Here is a 22575-nt window from a genome sequence, read left to right as displayed (position 1 = left end):
AAAATAAAATCATTTTTATTTTAACTATTAGTATTTTTCAGAGAACAAAATTTGACAATGTTGTGCTGTGAAAGAAAATCACTCTAAATATTTAGAGTAATTAGAAATGTTCTTTCTCGGGCCCCTGGGTGGCTCAGTCCCTGAAGCGTTTGCCTTCGGCTCAGGTCATGATCCCAGGGTCCTATGATCAAGCCTCACGTTGGGAGGAGTGGGGAGTCTGCTTCTCCCTCTCCTCCCTCTTCCTGCTTTGTCTCACTATCTCTGTCACTCTCTCTGTCTCTCTCTCTCAAATAAATAAAATCTTTAAAAAAAAGAAAGAAAGAAAGAAAAACTTTAAAGAAAGACATAATAGAAATAGGAGAAAACACTTCTGGCAACTTATTTTATGGCCAATGCTGAATGCTAAAGAGTGACTCTAGCCAATTGTTCTCCTTCCTTTTCGTTTCTGAAAGATCTGTCCTTTTTCCTTACTTGGACACTTCCCACAGCTCACAGTAAGGATGTCTACTACCTAAGCCAAGGAAAGCAGAACACAGAATAAAGCTAAGGCCAAGGCTTAAACAAATCTTATTATCTGTGTATGATATGAAAGCTTCCACAAAAACTTAGCTAGGGTTATCTAAAATCAATGCAATCACTTTTTAGTGGGAAAAGATGTAAAATTTAATACTCTGAATCTTTCAAAAATTAGAAATTATAATGTTTAATTGAATTACATTGTCTTCTTTCTAAATGAGCAATTCCTTCTCCTATTAAAAATTCTATCTTATTCAATCTTGAAGGGAAGGAGAAAAACAGCACTATCATCACAGTAAGACTTTCTTTCAGGAGAGGGTTTCCATCTTGTTTGGTCTATTTTAGTTCTTGAAGGGTTTGGGCAGAAACATAAGAGATGAAGGAAATAAAATCATAGTTCCCTTTTAGTGAGCAACACTGTATTGTAGGTACTTAGCTAAGCACTTTTCATGTACCTTTTCAATGAAGCCTAGGAGTTAAAGAGTATATTCCCTTGCTTTCTAAGTAGAAATTTAGAGGGGCCCAAGATCATATAACTAGTTAAGTGTCAAAAATAGTTTCAACGTTAGGTCAGGCAGAGCCCAAGTCTTATGCATTGGATAAACTGGATTTTTATTGCTTATCTGGGAATCCTAGATAAAGGAAGCTGAATGGCAAAGCGTTCCTTCTCTTTATCTATACGTTCTTTAGGTTTGTGTATTTCCCCAAACCTTGGAGAACCAACAATTTTGGTAAATTCTAACTGTACCAAAGAATTAATTACCAATGTGAAGAGTAATGTTATATTGAAGTAAATGATGATCTTATTTTCTAAATTCCAAATTTGGTCAATTCATGATAGTTAAGGGCCCTAAATTTGGAGTTGTTTAATTTGGGTTAGAATTTATAAGTCAGAGAATAAAATTTGACCATGTTTTATTGTGAAAGAAAATCACTGCAAAAACTAAGAATAATTAAAAGCTTTCTTTCCCAAACATAATAGAAAAATACAAAAATACTCCTGGCAACTCAGTTTTTTGTCCAATGCTGAATGCTAAAGAATGACTGTAGCCAGTTGCTGCCTTTCCTTGTTGTTTCTGAAAGATTTCTCTCTTTCCTTACTTGGGCACCTCCTACAACTCAGAAGAAAAATTCCCAGTAAGACACCAGGTTCTGTCCCAACCTTGTCAGTGATGTGGGACAAATTATTTTACCTTTCCAAATACCAGTTTCCTTATTTGAAGAATAGAGTTAGCAGTGGCCCTTATCTCACAAGGTTTTAGTGAGCATTAAATGAGACGATGCTTATAAAACAGTTAACACAATGCTTGACAAAAGGTAGAGTCTCAATCAATGACAATTTTGAATATCAAAGTAGGAAAAACAGAAGATACTGATGAGACATAAGTTATTTAAATAGATGCATAATAAAATAATAATTTGCAATAACTCTAAGATTTCAGCATAGTTTTCTAACACCTTAAAAAATGACACTTAAAATTGAGGAATTTGATTTCTGGTTCTCTCCTCCTCCATCTCTAACAAAGGTGGGCAAAATTAGGCGATCATGGGGTGGCAAGCATCCAGGACATCCAACCACAGCTATGTTTCAAGTGCTTTTTATCATACTGTTTAAAGTAATAAGCAATAGATACTCGTTCTCAATATAATTAATTCTCATGTAAAACATCCCCAAAGTAGGATTAAATGAAATCATATCAGAGTTATAAAGGAAAAAGGGAAAGGCATACATTTATGCCCACTATAAATTTATATAAATCTATCAAAGGGCAGACATCATTTGTCTAATTTCTGCATGATTCAAATGTATGACTATTTTATTAACAGATGGCACCATGATATTCAGGAAAGGACAACAAATGCCTGAGCTCTCCTTCCAAAGCTACCTTTCCACTGTCCTGATAAGGAAACTATGGATAAAGTCCAGCTAGAAAAATGCACAAAGGAGAGATGAGAAGAAAGTTGCAGGGAAAGATAGGAGTTACAGGGGATAGGGGATAGAGATTCAAAACAGTAGCGGGATGAGTTTTCATAATCTAGGAAATCTCATCTCACTCTACCCACATTCACTTTATCCAGAGGAGGTGGAAGTCAGGAATGCATTGATTACTGGGAAACCCCAGAGACTTGTGCTTCTTTTCAGTAATGGAAAGTAAAACTGCCATAAGTAACCAATGGTAATCTTAACTAATATGGTGTCCTGAGGACATACAAAATGTTAAGAAAGAGGACAGTCTCTTGGATGTAAGTAGAGATGTTTAATGACTAATGATGACTAAATGACATCATCCTTATGTCAAAAAAACACATATTTAAACAACACCAGTCAATGTAACAAATGCTTCTTCACCATGGCCACCACCATATTTATCACCTAAAAGGTAGCAGGATCCAAGAAGACCCTGTAATGATTGGGGTCATGAGAGACTCTAAATCCTGAATCCATATATTCATATTCCCTTGGATTCCTCTCTAGACATTTCCCCTGAACTGTAAAATAATCACTCAGAAGCCCCAAGAATGCTTTTGCCGGTGACTCACTAATCAGGTCAGTCAGTTAATATGATGGCATGGTCAGTTCTTGAGCAGTGTCCCATCTGCCACATAACACCCAAGGGAGATCTTCCCCCACACATCATGCAGTATCATCGTGGAAAAAATAAAACACAAGTAGGCCCTCAAAAGACATAAGGAGAACAAGGGTAAGAAACATAAAATGAAAGGAAAAAGGCACTTTAGATTGCCTAATACATGTCAGGATTATAGTGCCACTTCCTTCCCCAAAAGAATAAAATAGGTATTGCTATCCATTGTTTACCTGCATAAATACAGACATTAAAGGGGTTATGTGACTTGCCCACAATCACACAATTTAAATGTGATGGTGGAAGCTACAAATAAACTGAAAACTTCTAACTCTAAAGGCTCTCCTTGTTCCACTACATTTTGGTGACATGAATGTGTGATGAAGAGGAAAAAATTAGGGAACTATAATAGATTAAGTTTAAAGGTGCTCTTTATATATAAGGAAAAAAGTTTCTTCATATCAGCTGAGTATTTAGCCATATAAAAGTGAAATTAAAGTCTGTCCTTGTTGAAGAATTATGTCATTCTACTCATTCTACATTACTAATCCTTGTTGTCCCTATATAAATGAGGACTGTGCAGCCTCGTGCTATGCCTCTATCTTTGGTAAGTCCCTTTCACTGCCCAGTAAATCAGAGGATCTGATTCTTTTCCTTCCAGTGGGCTCTGCCTTCCTTCCCTTGGAAAAATGAAGAGAAGAGCAGTAGTAGCAGGCACTGCTGCTGGGCCAGGAGAGCAGTCTGCCCTCCCTTTTTAGCCCATAGGGCACTACTGAAACCAGTCATATCAGAAAAATGAAATTTTTGAAAATACAAGAGAGCATTTTCTCCACGTAGAGGGAACATCATTGGAAGAACCTACTATTCTATATCCTAGCAGCTTGTTAGGTTCAGTGTTGTGGCTGAAATTTAAGTGTGGTTGTGTAATTTTGTGGAGATTAATATCATCTTATGATACGCCTGGATAGTAGTGAGGCAACCTCTGCGGCTCTCATTCCAGGCTCTGGTAAAGAAACCAACCGAGGGAGTCCTATCCCCCCACAATTAAAATTGAGGAATTTCTCACCCATTCACCTAAACTGCAGGGAGAACAGAGGAAATAAAATGTGCCCAAAAAGGAAAAACCAAAAGAATGACAACAGGGTTGACTCTAAAGGAAACAGGAGTTTCTTGACAGAAAGTCTGCTTCTGGAACTTGAGAGAAAGGACAATCATGAGAAACCCGAGTAGCGCTAAGGAGCAGCGTGGCTTGCTTTACTCCGACTTAACCACATCTCAGCCTCTTTCCTTTACTTTCATCCTTTCTCCTCTCCTCCCTTCAATTTTCTCTAATCTTCCAAAAACCAATTCCTACATTTCCTTTTTTCCTCCTTATTTATGCCTTGGTTTTCACTAACTACTGAGTAGCTTCTTCTCAGAGCTAATGAGGAACCCAAATAAACTATGGAATTACTTTATTGTGACTTTGGTGTCACAACCCATGCCAGAATGACCTACTGCTGGAGCTCTGCCACTCATTTCTTTATACACATTCTCTTGATTCCATTTCCTACTTATCCCCCCATCTTCTCTAAACTACAGATTATACAGACACTGAACGAGTTCTAATGTCCTTGGGAATGGTTGCATATTTCCATTTTGCAGTAATTCTATACCTATGGCTCATGTTGAAAATTTTTTAAAAGAGTTTTGTCACAGTCTTTGGCTGTTCTCTGAGGAACAGGTTTTTCTTTGTTACATTTCATGTTTAAAGCCTTCTGTGTATCAAAGAAAGTATAAATAAATGGAGTCTTCTAAATACATACATGGGCGTGATGGGCAATCGTTGTAACTAAAATTAACTGAACAATCCTTTTCCCCTGAAGGAACTGAAGAGGAAGATGAAGGAGATGACCATCTTCTGGGGTCTGTGGATGAGTTTTGGTGGTTTCCTCATATGTGGAGCCATATGCAACCTCACCTCTTTCATAATGAGTCATCTTTGGTGGAGCAGATGATTCTCAACAAAAAATTTGCTTTAGTAAGTAACTCACTTTGAATATTACATTGAACTGTAGTGTACACTGGCATTAGAAAAACTTGGTATTGGAGCCTTTCAAGGATGTGACTTTTGAATTTGTATTGGATGCTCAATACTATGCCTAAGGCGTTGAGGGTCTAATTTAAGAAAAATTTTACAAGAGTGGAGTTAGGATGGTGAAAAGTAGGGGTTCCTAGGTCTGTCTGGTCCCTTGAATTAATACAGTTGGATCATTATCAAATCATTCTGAATACCTGCAAAATCAATTGGAGACATCTGAGAAAAGAAATGCTGCAGTCGTATGAGTAGAAAGGTGACCACTTCATGGAAAATAGGAGGTGCAGAGACTTGAATATGGGGCTTTACATCTGACAATATGGCGGAGGGGAGGGAGGGTACTTAAGGAGGCTACCGCAAGGTATGGTAAGCAGCGGAGCACAAAAGCAAAACTTTTAGGATCTGCTACAGTGGGGCATGTCCTGGGCATAAAGGTGCTCAGGTGGGGAAGCGGGCTGGAATCGTGGTGTGACAGCGTGGTCTCAGGAACCCTGGGGTCACCGGAAGAATGGGGGTGCCTGGGTCCTGCAGAGTTCCCAGGAACAGGAGTGGGGAAGCAACTGAGAACAGTGAGTCTAGATGCAAGCTCTCTGCTCAGTGTTGCCATAAACTGCAAACCACTGTGCAGTCATGTGACCACTTTCCTAGCAGCAGTCCAGCAAAAGGCAGATGCATGCCAACACCCCTCCCTCCCCGGGAGGAACAGCACAGGTCCACACTACAGGAGTCTATAAAATTTGGAGTTTTGAAACTCAGTCATGTGCCTGAGATAAAAATGCTCGGTCACAGGCTGGGTGAACAGAGTTGAGACAGGGATCAGGGAGAGAAGAGTGATTGATCACTTTTCTGTGAAGGCTCAGTGAAAGGAGGGTTGCAAATTTTCAGCTCCCGGGCTAGAGAGCTGGACACTGCCATATTCATTCTACCCATCAGTGCTGAAAGCCCTCAGGTAACAAAACAGGGTCATAGTGGAATTTGGAGCTGCTTACAGTCCAGCCTCCTGGCAACAGAGGCACATGTGCAACAGGGCAAGTACACCTGAGAATCAGTGCAACAGGCCCCGCCCCCAGAAGACCAGCAGGAACAACCGGCTCACACAAGTTTACTGATCATAGAGGGCTGCAAAACTTCAGCTCTTGGGGAAAACAGTATATAGCCTTTGTTGTTGTTTTTCAATTCTTTAGTCTTTCAGTGTTATTTTTCAGTTATTATTTTTTCAATTCATTTTTTTATTCTTTTTAATTTTAATTTTTATATATGTGTTATATATATTTGTTTCCTTTCATTGTACTTTATTTTATTTTTGTATATATAAATATATATATAACTTCTTCTTTCTTTCTTATTTTGGGATCTCATTTCTTTTAACAAGCAGACCAAATCACACCTACTCTAGTTCTTTACTTTGTTATGTTTCCTGGTTGTTGTTTTTGTTTTTTTCTTGTTTTGTTTTGTTTCCGGGGTTTTTTCCTATTGTTGTTATTGGATTTTTTTTTTCTCTTTCTTATAATCTTATCTGGAAAAAAGGATGAGATGGAGAAATTCACCACCCCCCCAAAAAAAGAACAGGCAGTAATGCTTACTGCAAGGGATTTAATCAATATGGATATAAGTAAAATGTCTGAACTTGACTTTAAAAAAATGAATATAAAGATACTGGCTGGGCTTGAAAAAAGCAGAGAAAATTCTAGAGAATCCTTTACTGTAGAAATAAAAGAACTAAAATCCAGTCAGGCCAAAATTAAACATGCTATTATCGAGATGCAGTCCCAAATGGAGTATATAAACCAAGGAAGAATGAGGCAGAAGAGCAAGTCAGTGATATAGAAGATAAAATGATGGAAACGAAGAAAGCTGAAAAGAAGAAAGAAAAGTACTGGATCACAAAGGGAGACTTAGAGAACTCAAGTGATCCCATAAAGTGAAACAGTACCTAGGTAATAGGGGTCCCAGAAGAGGAGGAGCAGAAGAGAAGAGTGGAAGGTTATAGCAGCAATGTCCACAATAGCCAAAATATGGAAAGACCAAGACGTCCATTGACAGATGAATGATCAAAGAAGAGGTGGTATACATATCACTTCTTCACAGACACACACACGCACACACACACACACACACACACACACACTGAAATATTACTCAGACCATCAAAAAGAATGAGATCTTGCCATTTCTAGTGACATGGATGGAGCTACAGAGTATTATGCTAAGCAAAATAAATCAGGGGAAGACAAATACTATGATTTCACTCATGTGGCATCTAAGAAGCAAAACAGAGGGGAAAGGAAGGGAAAATAAAATAAGATGGAAATAAAAAGGGAGGTAAACCCTAAGGGATGCTGAACTCTAGGAAACAAACTGAGGGTTGTTGGAGGGGAGGTGGGTGGAGGAAGGAATGGCTGAGTAATGGGCATTAAGGAGGGCACTTGATTTCATGAGCACTGGGTGTTGTATGCAACTGATGAATCACTAAACTCTATCCCTCAAAGTAAGAATGCAGTTTATGTTAACTAAATTGGGTTTAAATAAAGAATTTTAAAAATTTTTAAAAAGAGAAACTTCACAAGACATTCACAAGACTTACCTACATGACAGTTTAGTCAGAACTCATAAGACATGGCTCCCTATCCAGAAGGAGATTTTTGCTATACCAGGAAGGCAAAATATGCACATAAAACAATCCTCCAACAAAATGAGATATTCCATGACCTAGTGCCAAACTGTACAGATGTAAAATCCCACCGTTCAGATAAATAAGTGTCACTGGGAGTGGTCAGGAAAATGCACTTATGGCAATAGGATTTAGATATACCTGAAATAAGGATAAGATGTACATGTCAGGAAGAACTGAAGTGTGGTGAGGATGAGGAGACCATAATGTGGGGATTAGGTAATGAAGATTCAAGCCACAGAGGCAATGGAAATGAGAAGAAAACCGTTTAAATACACATGTTATAGTGATGGGACATTCATGTGATTCATACACTTTTTTTTTTTATTTTCATACACTGTTTTATACTGAAGGGTTTCTGATTCCTGACAGGGAAATTTATAGCAAAAGTTCTAATAAGTACAGTTTTCAAGAAAATGTGCATGTAGTCAGCAGGGATGGTATATGGTGATCAACAGGCCCATACGGTATTTGTATTTCTATGAAAAATACTAACGGGCACAGAAACACATGGGAGAACTCGAGACAGGCAATGGTCTATTTACCCAGCATTCTCCCACCCTGGGTGGGGAGTGCCCAGGGGCAGGAACTATATTTTGTTCATCACAGGATGGCAGTTCCTATATCATGAAGGTACTCTGTAAGTATTCGAAGCATAAATGATCAAGGCAACAGAAATTACCACTCAAACAAGATTTGAGGGGCACTTGGGTGGATCAGTTGTTTAAGCATCTGCCTGCAGCTCAGGTCATGATTCCAGGGTCCCGGGATCAAGTCCCATGTTCAGCTACCCCCCAGCGGGGTATTTGCCTCTCTTTCTCCCTCTGTCCCTCCCCCTTGCTCATGCTCTCTGTCTCCCTTTCTCTCTCTCTCCCTCTCTCTCTAATAAATGAATAAAATCTTTTCAGAAAGATTTGAAATGTAATATATCTTATCTGTTATAGCCTTTTATCTTATTTGCAAACCACAAGGTTGATATTACAATGTTCATAAATTATAATGCGAATAATTCTAAACCCACCAAATCGTGTTTCTAAGCAAATCCTACTAATAGTAGACTTATCCCAGTATGCAAAATGAACTAAAATACACAGCTCTGGTTAATTTAAGTATGATTTTGAAAAACTCTAAAATACCATTGCTCCCTTGACAAACAGAAAATGTTTTACCAGAGATTTAAAGTCCTGACCCCATAACTAGAAATGATTGATTTGAAATATGACTCCTCAATTTTGAGGTTTCCCCACATATATGCCTTTCCCAACATTATCGTCCTTAAGCATCATAGCTCCCAGTATTTTATGTTCTTAGACTGTATAGTTCTATTTATCACACAACTATCCCTAACATATTTCACCCTAAAATGGTATAAGAGATTGCAGTTGTCAATCTGTGGAAACAAGAGCAAGGATTATGTCTCTCTAGGCTGGCCACTGGGCCGTATAACTGTTGGCTTTTTGGTTACTCAGTGTTTCAGAGTACTGGACTCACTTACCACAGAGTGGTATTCCGTATAAACTTCCAAAGCCAAGATGTTTAGGGAATCAATCTACATGTCACCTTACTTAAATGTGTACAAGAAAAGGTTAGAATTTATAGAATGTGCTTTTTTCTTGAGGATATAGAAGACCAAACACTTTATGGATAGCACTGGGAGCCCATACTTGTCTTTCAACTTCAGGGACTGCCCAAAATAGATATGCGGCTTCAAGTGCACCATGGCCATGCATTGACATTTTGTCAAGAAGATGAGAACAGTGTCCTCCGTACCAGTCTTGTGAAAATGTTCTGATAGAATTTTCAAACTCTTGTGAGATGGAGAGCCTCCTTTTCCCTCCACAGAATAGAAACAGAAATGGTAAACAGCACATAAGAGTGTGTAAATGTCTCCATTTCTAACAGAGAGCACTAAACACAGCAAACATTAATTTTGTCATCTTCAGAAGCCTAAGACTTGCTGATATAAGCAATATTAATCAGCAAGAAAGGCTATGAACAAGAAAATTACTTTGTATTTTCTTCTTTAATCTGTGAAGAAAAGAATTTGTGAAAGAAGAAAATACATAAATAGAATAAAAGAACGTACTAATAAGAAATTTAAAACTGGGAACTGAGCAGTTAGGTTTTTGTTGTTTGCTGTTGCTTTTGTTTGCTTTCAAAAGAAAATAGTTTTTCAAGGCAGACTTGATGAATGACATAACATTCATTGCTATCTATATTCCTCTGCCATTAAGAAAGTATCTAGATAATAGATATTCTATTATTACCTGAATGAATGAATCAATGAATATTATGTTTGTACTTAAAACAAGTGTAAATTCTTGAAAGTACACATAGCAAGAACAGACATGCACAGGAATTACACACATTTTTTTAGAATTCTCAACTAAAAAGCATCATCAATTAAAAGAATAACAGGATAAAAATATATGTTTATAAAAAATTAAAAATTATAAAAAAAAAAAAAGAATAACTCAGAAGTGAAATTTGGTCATTCTCATTCCTCACTCAAGTGCCAGGCAAAGGACATTTTCTTTGAAATATCATTCCTAACTACAGGTTGACAACCCAAATTATGGTCCTCGAGGCATAGAGAACAGTCATGGAGGGTCTTCAGAAATAAGGCAAAATGTGTTCTTTAATGTTAATCAAATATAGGATCCATGGATTTCTTTTTGTCAGGAAAGGATAGATAAGGAAAAAAGACTAAACCGAGGACTAGTCCCTTCCAGCCATAACCACAGGAAAGAGAATACGCATGTAAAGTAATTGCAAACAGTGATTAGCACCTAACAAACAGAAGATTTTATCATCATTACATATTCAGTATCAGAAAATTGCCCTCTTCAATTTTTGCCTAGGCTTCTCAAGTGTTTAGGGTGACAGGTAGGAGACACAAAATCCTCAAGGTTAAAAGCTTATTCTGTATTGCAATGATATTTGGTTCATGTGAATTCTACACATTTTCTAAACAAATGTTAACTCTTTCGCTTCTCATTAAGGCGTTACGGTTACAAAGCAGCTTTGCTGCTAAATGTAAAGAGGTAAGGAGAAAAGGGTTTTAGTTTTTTATATATTGTGTTATTCCCTTTTATTCTTATAACAACCTTGAATTGTAGGTATGTTTATTCTCACTTTATAGATAAGGAAACTAAAAATCGGAGAAATACAGTGACTCACTCAGGATTATAAAGCTCAGTAGGGGTAGAATTAAGCCCAGAAATCTAGGTCTTCTAAAATTGTATAAATTGTGACACACCCTCTCCCCCCAGGCTTTCTCACTAGCCTGTCAACCCAACTCAAAGGAGAAGGTCTAGGTTTCACTTCTGCCTGGTAATCCAAAGGCATGTTTGGTAATTCTGAAAACACAAGAGAAACTGAGAGCTACAGTTTGGTCTCCTAAGGCATCTTTCCCCAAGGTTCCCTAAGATGGGCAGTTTCTGGAATGTTGGGAAAGGAAACAAACAACTAAATCTGAGGAACTTTCCACAAGAATAAGTATCTCTTATCATGGATAGAGAGGCTACTTTAATTCAGTGGAAACTATTCTGGAGGAAATTTTGCATCAACGATCAACTCACTAGATGAAATAGGCAAAAGCTTAACCCCATACTAATAATAGCATGCGTCTAAATTAGGCAACATCCTGCTTTCTCCACCAGCTTGGAGGCTCTGAATTTTAACATGAGCAGGAGCGTTTCTCCCAGTTAAGGAAATGAAAGAACACAGAAAGAACCAAAGTGTTGCTCTAGGAGTAACTGGGCATTCAAACAAGATCGGAGCTCACAGATGAAATTCAGCATTCAAATAAGTGATTGAATTAGAAAACATTTAAAGTATGTTTTCAAGTAAGAGAATCTGAGACTATGACATAAAACTCTTTTGTTTGAGCATTCTCTATCACCATCTATACAGCCAAACACCTGTTATTTTCATTGAGTTTTAGCAAATGCATCTGATCTATTATCCTTTTTCACAATGTGGCCACTTCTGTCTCATAAGAGAATTTGATGTCCATTTTAATTTAGCTTTGAAAGCTCTGCCTAATAGCTTATTATGGAAGGTCAAGTAAATCCTTTAAGCAAACTTGCATTTGATGGTTACAGCCACCAGGAAATACAGCTTTAAAGGCTAATTAGAAAATATTTTTAGTTATCAAATATGAGCTAATTCAGGTATTAAAATGAAATGTTAACAAGGGTAGGTTTTTTTTTGAAAGGTACCATATCTGAAGCAAGAATTAATTATAACATTTGTTAATGACCTACAACACAGTTTGAAATATCTATTGTACAGCTTTTAAAATTGGACAAAATTCCATTCAGTAAGTAAATAACATTGCAGTTAAGCCTCAAAAAATCATCAAGAAATATACGCTCAATTGAAGAATTAGATCTCTAACATTTTTGGTAAATTATGGTGGCTTAATTTTAATGATAAAATAATTAGTAGAAATTTTTACCGTAGAACTCACTGCCAATATCAGATAATACTTAACACGGTTACAGACAATATTATTAAAATTAGTAGTAGTAGAACAATGTTTCTGATCCTGAAAACATAAAATCTTGCCAAGGATTGTACTTTTTTACTGCATTATCATTATTCCTTCAAATAGTGTCCTTTGGCCCCCTTCTTTTCCAAGTTCAGCAGAACTGCTAATTCACATTAGCTGAAATGTCTATTGTCAAGTGAGCAACTTTTTAGATTAGTGAGCACATTAGCTTTTCTAATATGGAAATAAAGATTATAGTATCAAAATGTAATTTAAAATCTATTGAAAGCCTTGCTGGCTTAAGGAATATATGATAATCTTTTAATTAGTTTGCTTGCCAGCTGGAGAATGAATGAATTCCATCATCTTCACTTCAGTGAAGCACCTTATAAAAAAAGACACATTAGATCTTTATTTTATTGATATTGAAAACAAAGCACAATTCTAGTGGTCCTAATAGAAAGAGAGTTCAAGTCAAGATAGAAAAGTCTACCCTGAGCTGGTAAACCACTTCTGAGTTATCCAAGTAGCGCAGTTTAAAAAAGACATTAGCCATTATTCAGGGCACAATGACTAATAAGGCGAAGCCTATAATTTACTTCATAAAAACAATGGCTGAAGGAACTTGGTAAGGACAAGAGACAAGAGGAGACCAAAGGATATATTATCAGGACTGATATTCAATATAAAAGTACTAGTGTGGCCATGCCAGTGGTTCCAATATTGAAATGTGTCAGTGCTACTACCCTTACCCCCGCTACCACCTCAGACCCTACCCCAGGATGTCTCAAAGCTCCCAAATGCTCAGCAACTAACAAAGCCTGGCTCCGAGTGGCCAGCATCCATCTCCAGCTCTACATTTAGCAGCAGTTTTGAGTGATCAGTTGCATAGAATGCTGACTGGTAAATATTTTGAATACCCCTTGAATATAATCAATTGTATGATTTACAATGAGTGTTACTCAGAAGGTAAACTCTAGAAGAAGGAAGACAATCCCTCACATTTGAGTAGAGTTGTTCTGCTAATCTAGGTAGTTGTGTACACAGAATAGTGACTGACACCTAGTAGGTCCTCAATGTTTGGTAGATGAAAATATAAATAAATATTCTTCTGGATCTTAAGATTTTATCATTACTGTTTAAAAATGTAGGTTTTATTATTATTTGAGTATGGTGAGATCATCAGATCAGGAGAGGACTGCCATTGGAAAGAGAGCTTGACACTCTCAGTTCCCAAAGAGAAGAGAGCACACCACACCATCCAGGAAACCATGGGGTAGCACTAAAGTCAGACAAGAAACAGAGTAGGGGTTAGGCAAGAGCATTTAGTGTGGTTTCTACAGGAAAGGCAAGACAAGGCAGGGTAAACAGGTTTAGGACTGGCTGGTTGGATGACAATTTCAGCAATCACAGTTGTAAAGGGATTCTTTCTAATTGTGCCATATCTGACCCAGAGGTGATGAAGCCACTCAGCTTATGAAGGAAGTGGTTGATGGGTACTAAGGAGGGCACTGATTGCATGGTGCCCTTGGTGTTACACACAATGAATCATGGAGCACTACATCAAAGACTAATGGTGTGTTATATGGTGACTAACATAACACAACTTAAAAAAAGAAGAAGAAAAGAAGAAGAAGAAGAAGAAGAAGAAGAAGAAGAAGAAGAAGAAGAAGAAGAAGAAGAAGAAGAAGAAGAAGAAGAAGAAGAAGAAAAAGAAAGTGGTTGAGAGGAGGGAGCCTGAACTGGTTGGTTTGTGCTTCAAGAACATGCTCTTGGGTAGGTGTTTAATTATCTCCAGGAACTGGACAGCCATAGAAGAAGAAGAAGAAGAAGAAGAAGAAGAAGAAGAGGAAGAGGAAGAGGAAGAGGAAGAGGAAGAAGAAGAAGAAGAAGAAAGTGGTTGAGAGGAGGGAGCCTGAACTGGTTGGTTTGTGCTTCAAGAACATGCTCTTGGGTAGGTGTTTAATTATCTCCAGGAACTGGACAGCCATGGGAGAGGCAGTCTTTGCAGGGTCAGGAAGGTCTCAGATGTCAAAGTATCAGAAATATAGAGAATAAAGAGACATGATTAATACTGCTACATATGCTTCTGTCTAAGTTATGGATCTTGAAGCAGTCCATAGGTTTTCAGATCCCTTCATCATCCCAGTTGCCATATTTGTACAACTTCAAACTTGTCATTCTGCCTCCCAATATATGTTGCCCTAATCTGACCATTATTAGAACAGAAAACAGCAAAATAATTTTTCCCTTCATGTATGCTTTAAAGTTTTTTTTTAATTTATTTGACAGACAGAGATCACAAGTAGGCAGAGAGGCAGGCAGAGAGAAAGAAAGAGAGGGAAGCAGGCTCCCCGATGAGCAGAGAGCCTGATGCGGGGCTCGATCCCAGGGCTTCAGGATCTTGACCTGAGCCAAAGTCAGAGCCTTTAACCCACTGAGCCACCCAGGCCCCCCCATGTACACTTTATATCTATTTATGTACCCAAAGACCACATTTTTTTAAACCATCGTATAGCATCTGTGTCTGCCAGACCTTCTGTCCATGAGCTATTTAGTAAGCCTTCAGGTATTTGTTTTTGTCCGATAGATTTTGTTAACTAAATGCTACCTTTGAGATTAAAACTGTCCCTTTAACATTTCCTATTTGTTATGTATTCAGTATTTCAGTCTATCAACATTCTTATAAAGGCTGATTCTTTATTTAACATGAATTACATCTTCCCTAGCTTTGTGTCATACATATATCTTGCAAGTATATTGTGTCAGTATGACTTCCACATCTTCATCGTTATTGATCAAGTTGAACAGGCTCAGAAGAACACGTCTTACGTTAATTAAAAATCTACAAATTGGTTTTTTTAATTACTTTAATATGTGCTCTTCTGAACCTCGAAAATATTGAAATACTTTACAATTTAGTTCATCGTGTCTTTCATCTAAGCTTATGTATTTACCATCATATGTATTTAGACAATCGCTAAAGAACAGTATTTTGAAAAGCTGTTCCCTTTGATAGGGAAAGTAGAATCAGAAGAGATACTGAACATTTCTGCTTTTTACCCAGATCATCAAAGTATTTCAGCCTTCCCCTCTCCTACTGTGAACATGGAATAATATTACTTATGTATCTTTTGCTGATTAGAATTATTTTTAATTAGTAATTTATGGAGAAAAACTCACTTTGAACTTTAGCCTCCTTCACATTTTTTTTAACCTTTTTTGTTTATTTTGTTTTGCTAATTGTTTTCATCCTTTGTTATGTGTACTTCCTTTCATTTCACGTACCTGTTTTAAACCCTTGTGTGTGTGAGGGCCCTGGCATAGTTAGTTTCTTTAGACAATCGCTAATAATATTGACCCTTCACTATGTGGCTGGAGCTCTTAATTAATAATCTTATTTTTTCTCTTATTAATCATATTTAATCCTGCCCCTGCTGATGTTCTCTCTCTCTCAAGTGAATAAATAAAAAGTCTTAAAAAAAATTTAATCCTAATGACAGCCCTACTGATGTCATCTCCATTTTATAGAAAACAAACCTGATATTTGAAGAGGTTTAGTAATTCCTCCAAACCACACAGCTAAGCAACAGATCTGGCACTTGAATTCAGATGTTTCTGACTCTTAATCACTATGTTAAATAGATGTTTTCTGCCTTGTTTTGAATAATTATAATTCTCCGAAAAGAATGACATTTTTTAAAGAAGCTATCCTTCTTTAGTTTTACTCCTTTAGTTTATTTTTGGCAATAAATTATTTTTATTAAAATAATTAATAATTATTAATTATTAAAATAAAAATAAAATAAATTATTTCACCTTTTCTCATCAGAGTGTTTTAGAATCTGCTTTCCTAAATTGAAATTTCGTATCTAATTACAAGAATTACATATTTTAAGCATTTTGAACTCCAAGGTGACACTGTCATCTCCTTCCCAGAGTTCTGTCACTTCCACATAGACTGTAGAGTCACCGAATATTAGAGTGGGAGTGTTGAGGATGGAGAAAAGCAGAGAGACTAGAGGGAAGTAGACAAATTGGATTACTATGAAAGTGATTAAGGAAGAGGAAATAAAGACAGGCTTTAACTAAACCAACAGCAGTGAGAATACAAAGGAGAGCAATGTGAAAACTATTTCTGAATGGAATCAATAGGGCTTCTTATTGGATGGATGATGAGGAAGCAAAAGGTAATAACAAGTCAAAACTAATATCAAGTTTTGAGCCTCCCAATTTTCTATGTACGCATACTTATTTAAATTATGCAAGTATGATCTGCTGCTTTTCCTTAGAAACTCTGGATTTCACCTACATGAAGATACTGGCCCCTGTCCATTCCCATAGTGGCACAGCATTTTTTTCTCATTTGGATACATCATTACACTTTTGAAAGTGGTTTTGATTACCTCAGGATCTTAGTCCTTTTCTTTGAAAATGCCTTTCCAGATTACTTTTTTCTATTCTATAGGAAGACTTCATGCTCCCTAACAAGCTGGAGAATGTGGAAAACTACTCTTTTCGATTCCTTTCCTTTTTTTTTTTAATCCCTCTAAAAAAAAAAAAAAAAAAAAAAAAAAAATTCTACATTGCCTCTCCAGTGCATATAGGGTGATTTAAACTGGTTTTGTAAAAAGAAAGATAAATTTAGTATATGTCCTACATGAAAATAGTCCCTCAGTGCCCAAATTTATTTGGACACAAAATGAACTCAAAGCCTTTATGAATTCTCCAAGAAATTCTTAGTGGTGGGCTGGAGTCAGATGTGGGGATGGAGCCGGGGAAAGGTTTATTTCCAGATCCATGCATGCTGCTACTAAATTTTGACTGCTCCTTCCTTCTTGAGTGTCTTACGTTTAGTTAAAATGGAAGGCGCACTTGTTTTGCGAGAGGTGATTATAAACACGGCAGGGATGATGATACTGACGGCAAAAGAAGAAATGACAGTCAAGTCCGCTCAAATGCTAATCTTGCACCTGCTTGGCATTTTCCTATCTCCCACTCCATGTCCACAGTCATTCAACAATTTCTGTGAGTTCTTTCTTTGCACCATATCCTGCTCCATTTGGATACTTTCTATTACCACTCCACTTTCACATTTCTCACCCTGTACCTTGGTCATTGCAGCAACATCCAAACTAACCTTCTTAATTCTCCATTTTTCCCTATAATTTGTGCTCAGATCAAATTTGAAATTTGAAATTCTATTATTCTGTTCCTGCATGAAACAGGACCTTGCATTTCAATTAGAAAGTTTCTAGACTTTCCAGATGAAATGTAGGAAGAGAAACTTGAGCCACCAGGTATTTGCCAGACACTGTGCTTAGTGCTTTTCATGTGTCCTCAGTTAATATCCTCCCAACCACTTGCGAGGCTGACCAGCTCCATATTGTAAGTGCAGAAAATAAGGCTTGGGGCACTTATATAATCTTCCTTAATTCGCACAGTCAGTAAAAAGCTGAAAAGGATTTGACCCCAGGGCTATCAAGCTCTAAAGCCCAAAAAGTCAGATTTTAATATTCTGAATTTGTTTAAAATAACTCTCTAGGGAAGTAATAAGATTCTGATTATAAGGTTTTGGTAACGGCAGTCAATATCAGTATCAATGGCATGGCTGATGCTATTACCAAAAGTTTATAATGAGAATTACTTCTCACCATGTTTTTCTTTTAAATAGCTCTTTATGTAATTTATGTAATTTCCTGTGTTTGTGCAGCCAGCACCACTAGTGTTAACCATCCTGGTGGCTATTTTAAATACCAGAGGGTAAGCAGTAGTTACAACAAAGAGCAATACCAACTTTTCTCTTCTTTCTAGAATATTAAACTTAAATTAAAATTGGTACAATGCAGACTTAAAGACTCTGACTGTAATCAATCCTGTGGATTTTCGGAAAGATTTAATGTGCTTGCAAGTACCTTGGGAATGTAAGCCTGTCTCTCAATTATTTATAGCTTTATTACCTTTCAAGGACCCCATGGATCTACCAAGGCTCATCACTTCATACTCCAGAAAGCTGGACTGAACTAAACCCTCCCAATTCCTCTACTGTGTCTCCAGATAATTTTATTTTTGTTTATTTTGCTATAGCATTAAAAAAATTCATAAATTCATTTTTTATATTTCTACAAACTCCTTCACATGTTTACTTGAAGAAATGCCAGCCATTGAAAAAAAATGAGCCTAGCCTATGCAAGGTACAAGTGTTTACATCATTCTTTTGAGTACTCTTACAAAAGTACACCCGTTAGTGGTGTGTTTACTTATGAAGCACTCAACAATGATATGACGACACTTCAAAAATTCTGAAGGGAACTTGAAGAGAGGAAAACAGCATGCTCTGTTAAATAGAAACTTACTTGAAATGAATTACATAATTATTAAAGAAGACTAGAAGAAAATCTGTCAGTCTCCCTTGGATAATCCCTTCTTAGAGGGTACCAGGGAAAATGAAGATTAAATTTCAGTATTGGTACTGAATCACTAACTTAACTTTCGTTACTGGAATTTCTTAATGCATTGGGTATACTAAATTTCATTTAAGTTTTTCAAATAACTAAGCTGTTAACTTGGAGTAGCACTTGAAGGGGGCTATGTATTGTCAAGATGGGCTTTTACTGATATTGTTACTACAGCCTTATCAAATTTATGGTTTGCTGGGCGTATTTTTACCTCCCACTTTATACCTAGTATCAATTATTTTTTCCAGAAAAAAAAATACATACTTTTTTGTGAAACTCTCTCTAGATAAGATTGATTCTGATATTGTATCTACTTTAAGGAATGTCTACTCGTAAATAAGAATTCTCAGGGCGCCTGGGTGGCTCGGTCTGTTGAATATTTGCCTTTGCCTCAGGTCATGATCCCAAGGTTTGGGATCAAGCCCCACATGGGGCTTCTTGCTAAGCGGGGATCCTGCTTCTCTCTCTCCCACTGCCACTCCCTGTGCTTGTGCACTCTCTCTCTCTTTCTCTGTCAAATAAATAAGTGAAATTTTTTTAAAAAGAAGAAGAAGAATTCTGAAGAGTTTTTTTTTTTTTTAAGATTTTCTTTTTATTTGAGAGAGAGAGAGCATGAGAATGGGGAGCGTCAGAGGGAGAAGCAGATTCCCCACTAAGCAGGGAGCCGGATGTGGAACTCGATCCAGAGACTCCAGGATCATGACCTGAGCTCAAGGCAGTCACTTAACCAACTGAACCAGTCAGGCACCCCAAAGAATTTTTTGAAGGGTAGAAGTGATGCAGAAGGATTCTTAGTTTACCATTGTTCCTTGTCCTTTTGTTGTTTAAAACACAAAGAGAATAATGTTAATAAAATGAAAGGAAATTATACAGTAATTGACCAATAATGTTGTTTATATTATATCTATCATTCTCTACAACTCTTTTTTTTTTTTAATTTTATTTATTTATTTGACAGAGAGAGATCACAAGCAGGCAGAGAGGCAGGCAGAGAGAGAGAGAGAGAGGAGGAAGCAGGCTCCCTGCTGAGCAGAGAGCCAGATGTGGGACTCGATCCCAGGACCCTGAGATCATGACCTGAGCTGAAGGCAGCGGCTTAACCCACTGAGCCACCCAGGCGCCCTCTCTACAACTCTTTATAAATAATTTTATTACCCCTACTTGGCAAGCAAAGGAAGTGAGGCTTAGTAAGACCTGCCCAAAGTCCCACGATGTATGAAGGGTAACACTGAGATTGAGCCCAGGACTCCTACATCTGTGCTTTCTCCATGATACTCTGCTCTCCCTATCCCTGAGACTCTTGGTTGACACCATTGTCATGGATTTGGGTATCTTTAGATATGGGAAGAATAAGATTGTTTTCTCACTACATAGTTGATGAAACACTATATATTCTTTTCCAGAGCTGAGTAACTTCAGAGTAGTAAGGTCATACTTCTCTTTTAGGAGTTACAAAAATGTCATTCTATTTCACAAAATTTCGTTATTAACATCTTTAACCCTTTAATCCAAAGACTCCTGTTACTGTAGCACGCTTCTTTTAAATCCAAACTGTGAGACAAAGAAATCACCTTCCTGGGGTTTCTGAACCCATAAGAAAATCACCAATCGGGGAAGTTCACCTAGGCCTTGGTGCCCAGAGTTTTTATTGGGGCACAATTGATTGAATCACTGGTCATGGGATTGAACTCAACGTCTAGGTCTCCTCCACTCCCTGGAAGTCAGGCCGATATCACCTGGCTCAAAACCCTTCCTCTCTAATTTCATGGGTGGCCCTTTTGGCACGGCCAAACCACATTCTGAGTCATCTTGTTAGCATGACTCAGATGTGGTCTCAGGGGCCCACCATCAATAACAAAGACATTCCTATCGCTCTAAAAATCTGAGGATTTCAGGCTTATCTCCCAGGAACCAGGGATGACGAATACCAGCCAAACTCTTTATTATACAATAGCTGCTGACAGAGGATGAATTTAAACTCTTAAACCAAATGTATTAAAAACAACATGATCATCACAGCAGAGTTTTCACATACCAACCAGCAAACAGAAATTTATATGATGAATTAAATATTACCATGTTAAAAAAAAAAAAGAAAGAAAGAAATCTACTAGTCAAATCTATAAATATTAACCAAATTTGTGTTAATGTGCCAATTACATTTTAGGAGATTATTACTTCCCTAAATTTATAGGTGGAAAATTACACGTGTTAGATCAAGATTAGACCATGGATTAAAGATAGTGCATTTATATTTAGCACCTGAATATAAAACCACTCTAAAGCCACCCAGGTTATATCAAAGCAGCACAGAATTTTAAATCTGAACATTAGTAACTACTTGCACAATTAAAAAAAAAATACAGTAAAAATCAGATTCCTATACTCAGGTAATTATTTTTCAGGTTCTTTTATTTCAAACCATATCAGAAATAATATCATTTGTCACAGGAACATATTTTAATATTGATAATGTTAGCATTCAGTTCCAAATCATAATGCCCTGACCTAAAAATCAATCCCGACTTGCCTGGTTTTGTTCTAAGTGAAGAAGAAAGTCAGCTTCATTGGGATAGTAATTTTACATATATTGGGACACCTGCACTGCTATTTCTTACTTTCCCCCTGTCAGAGCAACTGCTACAGACCTCCTCCAGATGCTACAGGCCCTGTAGGCTCTCATAAGCTAACATTCTTGTGCGGCCCATTAGTTTAACTTTAGGAAAACATTGTTTTTAGAAACATTAAAATGTTCTTCAAATTTAAAGGCCTAGTTTCAGAAATCATTTTCTTCATATATACTGTGTGCATATATGAGTATGTGTGCACTCATATGTATTCTATGTTAAAAGGTTCTAATTTCATTTTTCAAACATACTCCTGTCAACTGGAAAAATGTAGTCTTTTCTATGTGAAAAGCAATAGCTTTTCAGGAAGCCACTTTAAAAAGCAAAGCAAAACAATTTTTTTTTTCTAGAAACAACTCCAAAACTTACTACCGTATCATAAACCCATGTAAACTATAAATGTAAATTCTCAGTGCTATGATATGGTTAACCAAAGAAAGAAAGTCTATATGCTGAGGAAGTGGGACATGTAACCAAAATGAACTGCAGAGAAACACAAATTTTTTCCAAACTACGTTGTAATGAAATTTTAGATTTTTTTCTACTACAGAGTGTGTAGAATGTCTGTTTGGTTACCTACCATTGTGGGGTTTTCTAACTATAGTGGTTTTTAAAGTTGCTAATCTGAGAAACACGGGAATAGGCAACAAGTCTAGTCATAAATGGAAATTTAAAAGGTTCTGTTTATAAAGATTAAAACAGAGAAAAATCTAAAAGTACAGTACTATTCTATTATGCTCAGCAAAATAAGTCAGACTGAGAAAGATAAATACCATACGATTCCACTGATAAATAGAATCTATAAAAAGACATAGAATCAACAACAACAACAAAAGCTGAATCAGAACAATAAATACAGAGAATAAAATGCTGGTTGCCAAAGGGGAGAGGGGAAGGGAGGAGGTTGGGCAAAATGGGTGATGGAGAGTGGGAGATACAGGCCTGCAGATACGGGATGGGTAATCACAGAAATAAAAAGCAGAGCAGAAGGGATAGAGTCAATGATACTGTAACAGTGATGTAATGGGACAGATGGTAGCTGCATTTGTGAACATAGTATAATGTATAAACCTGTCCAGTCATACTAAGTTGTACACCTGAAACTAATGTAACATCCTGTGTAAACTATGCTCAAATTTTAAAAAG

The 22575-nt window shown here is 37.0% G+C and overlaps 1 protein-coding gene across 4 annotated transcripts in view; it reads left to right on the top strand.

The window, feature by feature from the left end:
- The window catches only part of LOC309862951 (bifunctional heparan sulfate N-deacetylase/N-sulfotransferase 3), a 177887-nt gene that overhangs the window by 57970 nt on the left and 97342 nt on the right, over positions 1-22575 (top strand). For all 4 annotated transcript variants that reach the window (XM_082727397.1, XM_082727394.1, XM_082727395.1 and 1 more), the window contains exon 4: positions 4967-5121. In XM_082727397.1, coding sequence (XP_082583523.1) covers positions 4967-5121 — 155 coding nt within the window. The remainder of the gene's footprint in view (positions 1-4966; positions 5122-22575) is intronic.

This window comes from Mustela nivalis (genome assembly GCF_964662115.1).
Source record: "Mustela nivalis genome assembly, chromosome: 4".
In the NCBI taxonomy this organism is placed as follows: domain Eukaryota; kingdom Metazoa; phylum Chordata; class Mammalia; order Carnivora; family Mustelidae; genus Mustela; species Mustela nivalis.
The sequence above is the reverse complement of the archived record's forward strand: the minus strand, read 5'-3'. Positions and strand labels throughout refer to the sequence as shown.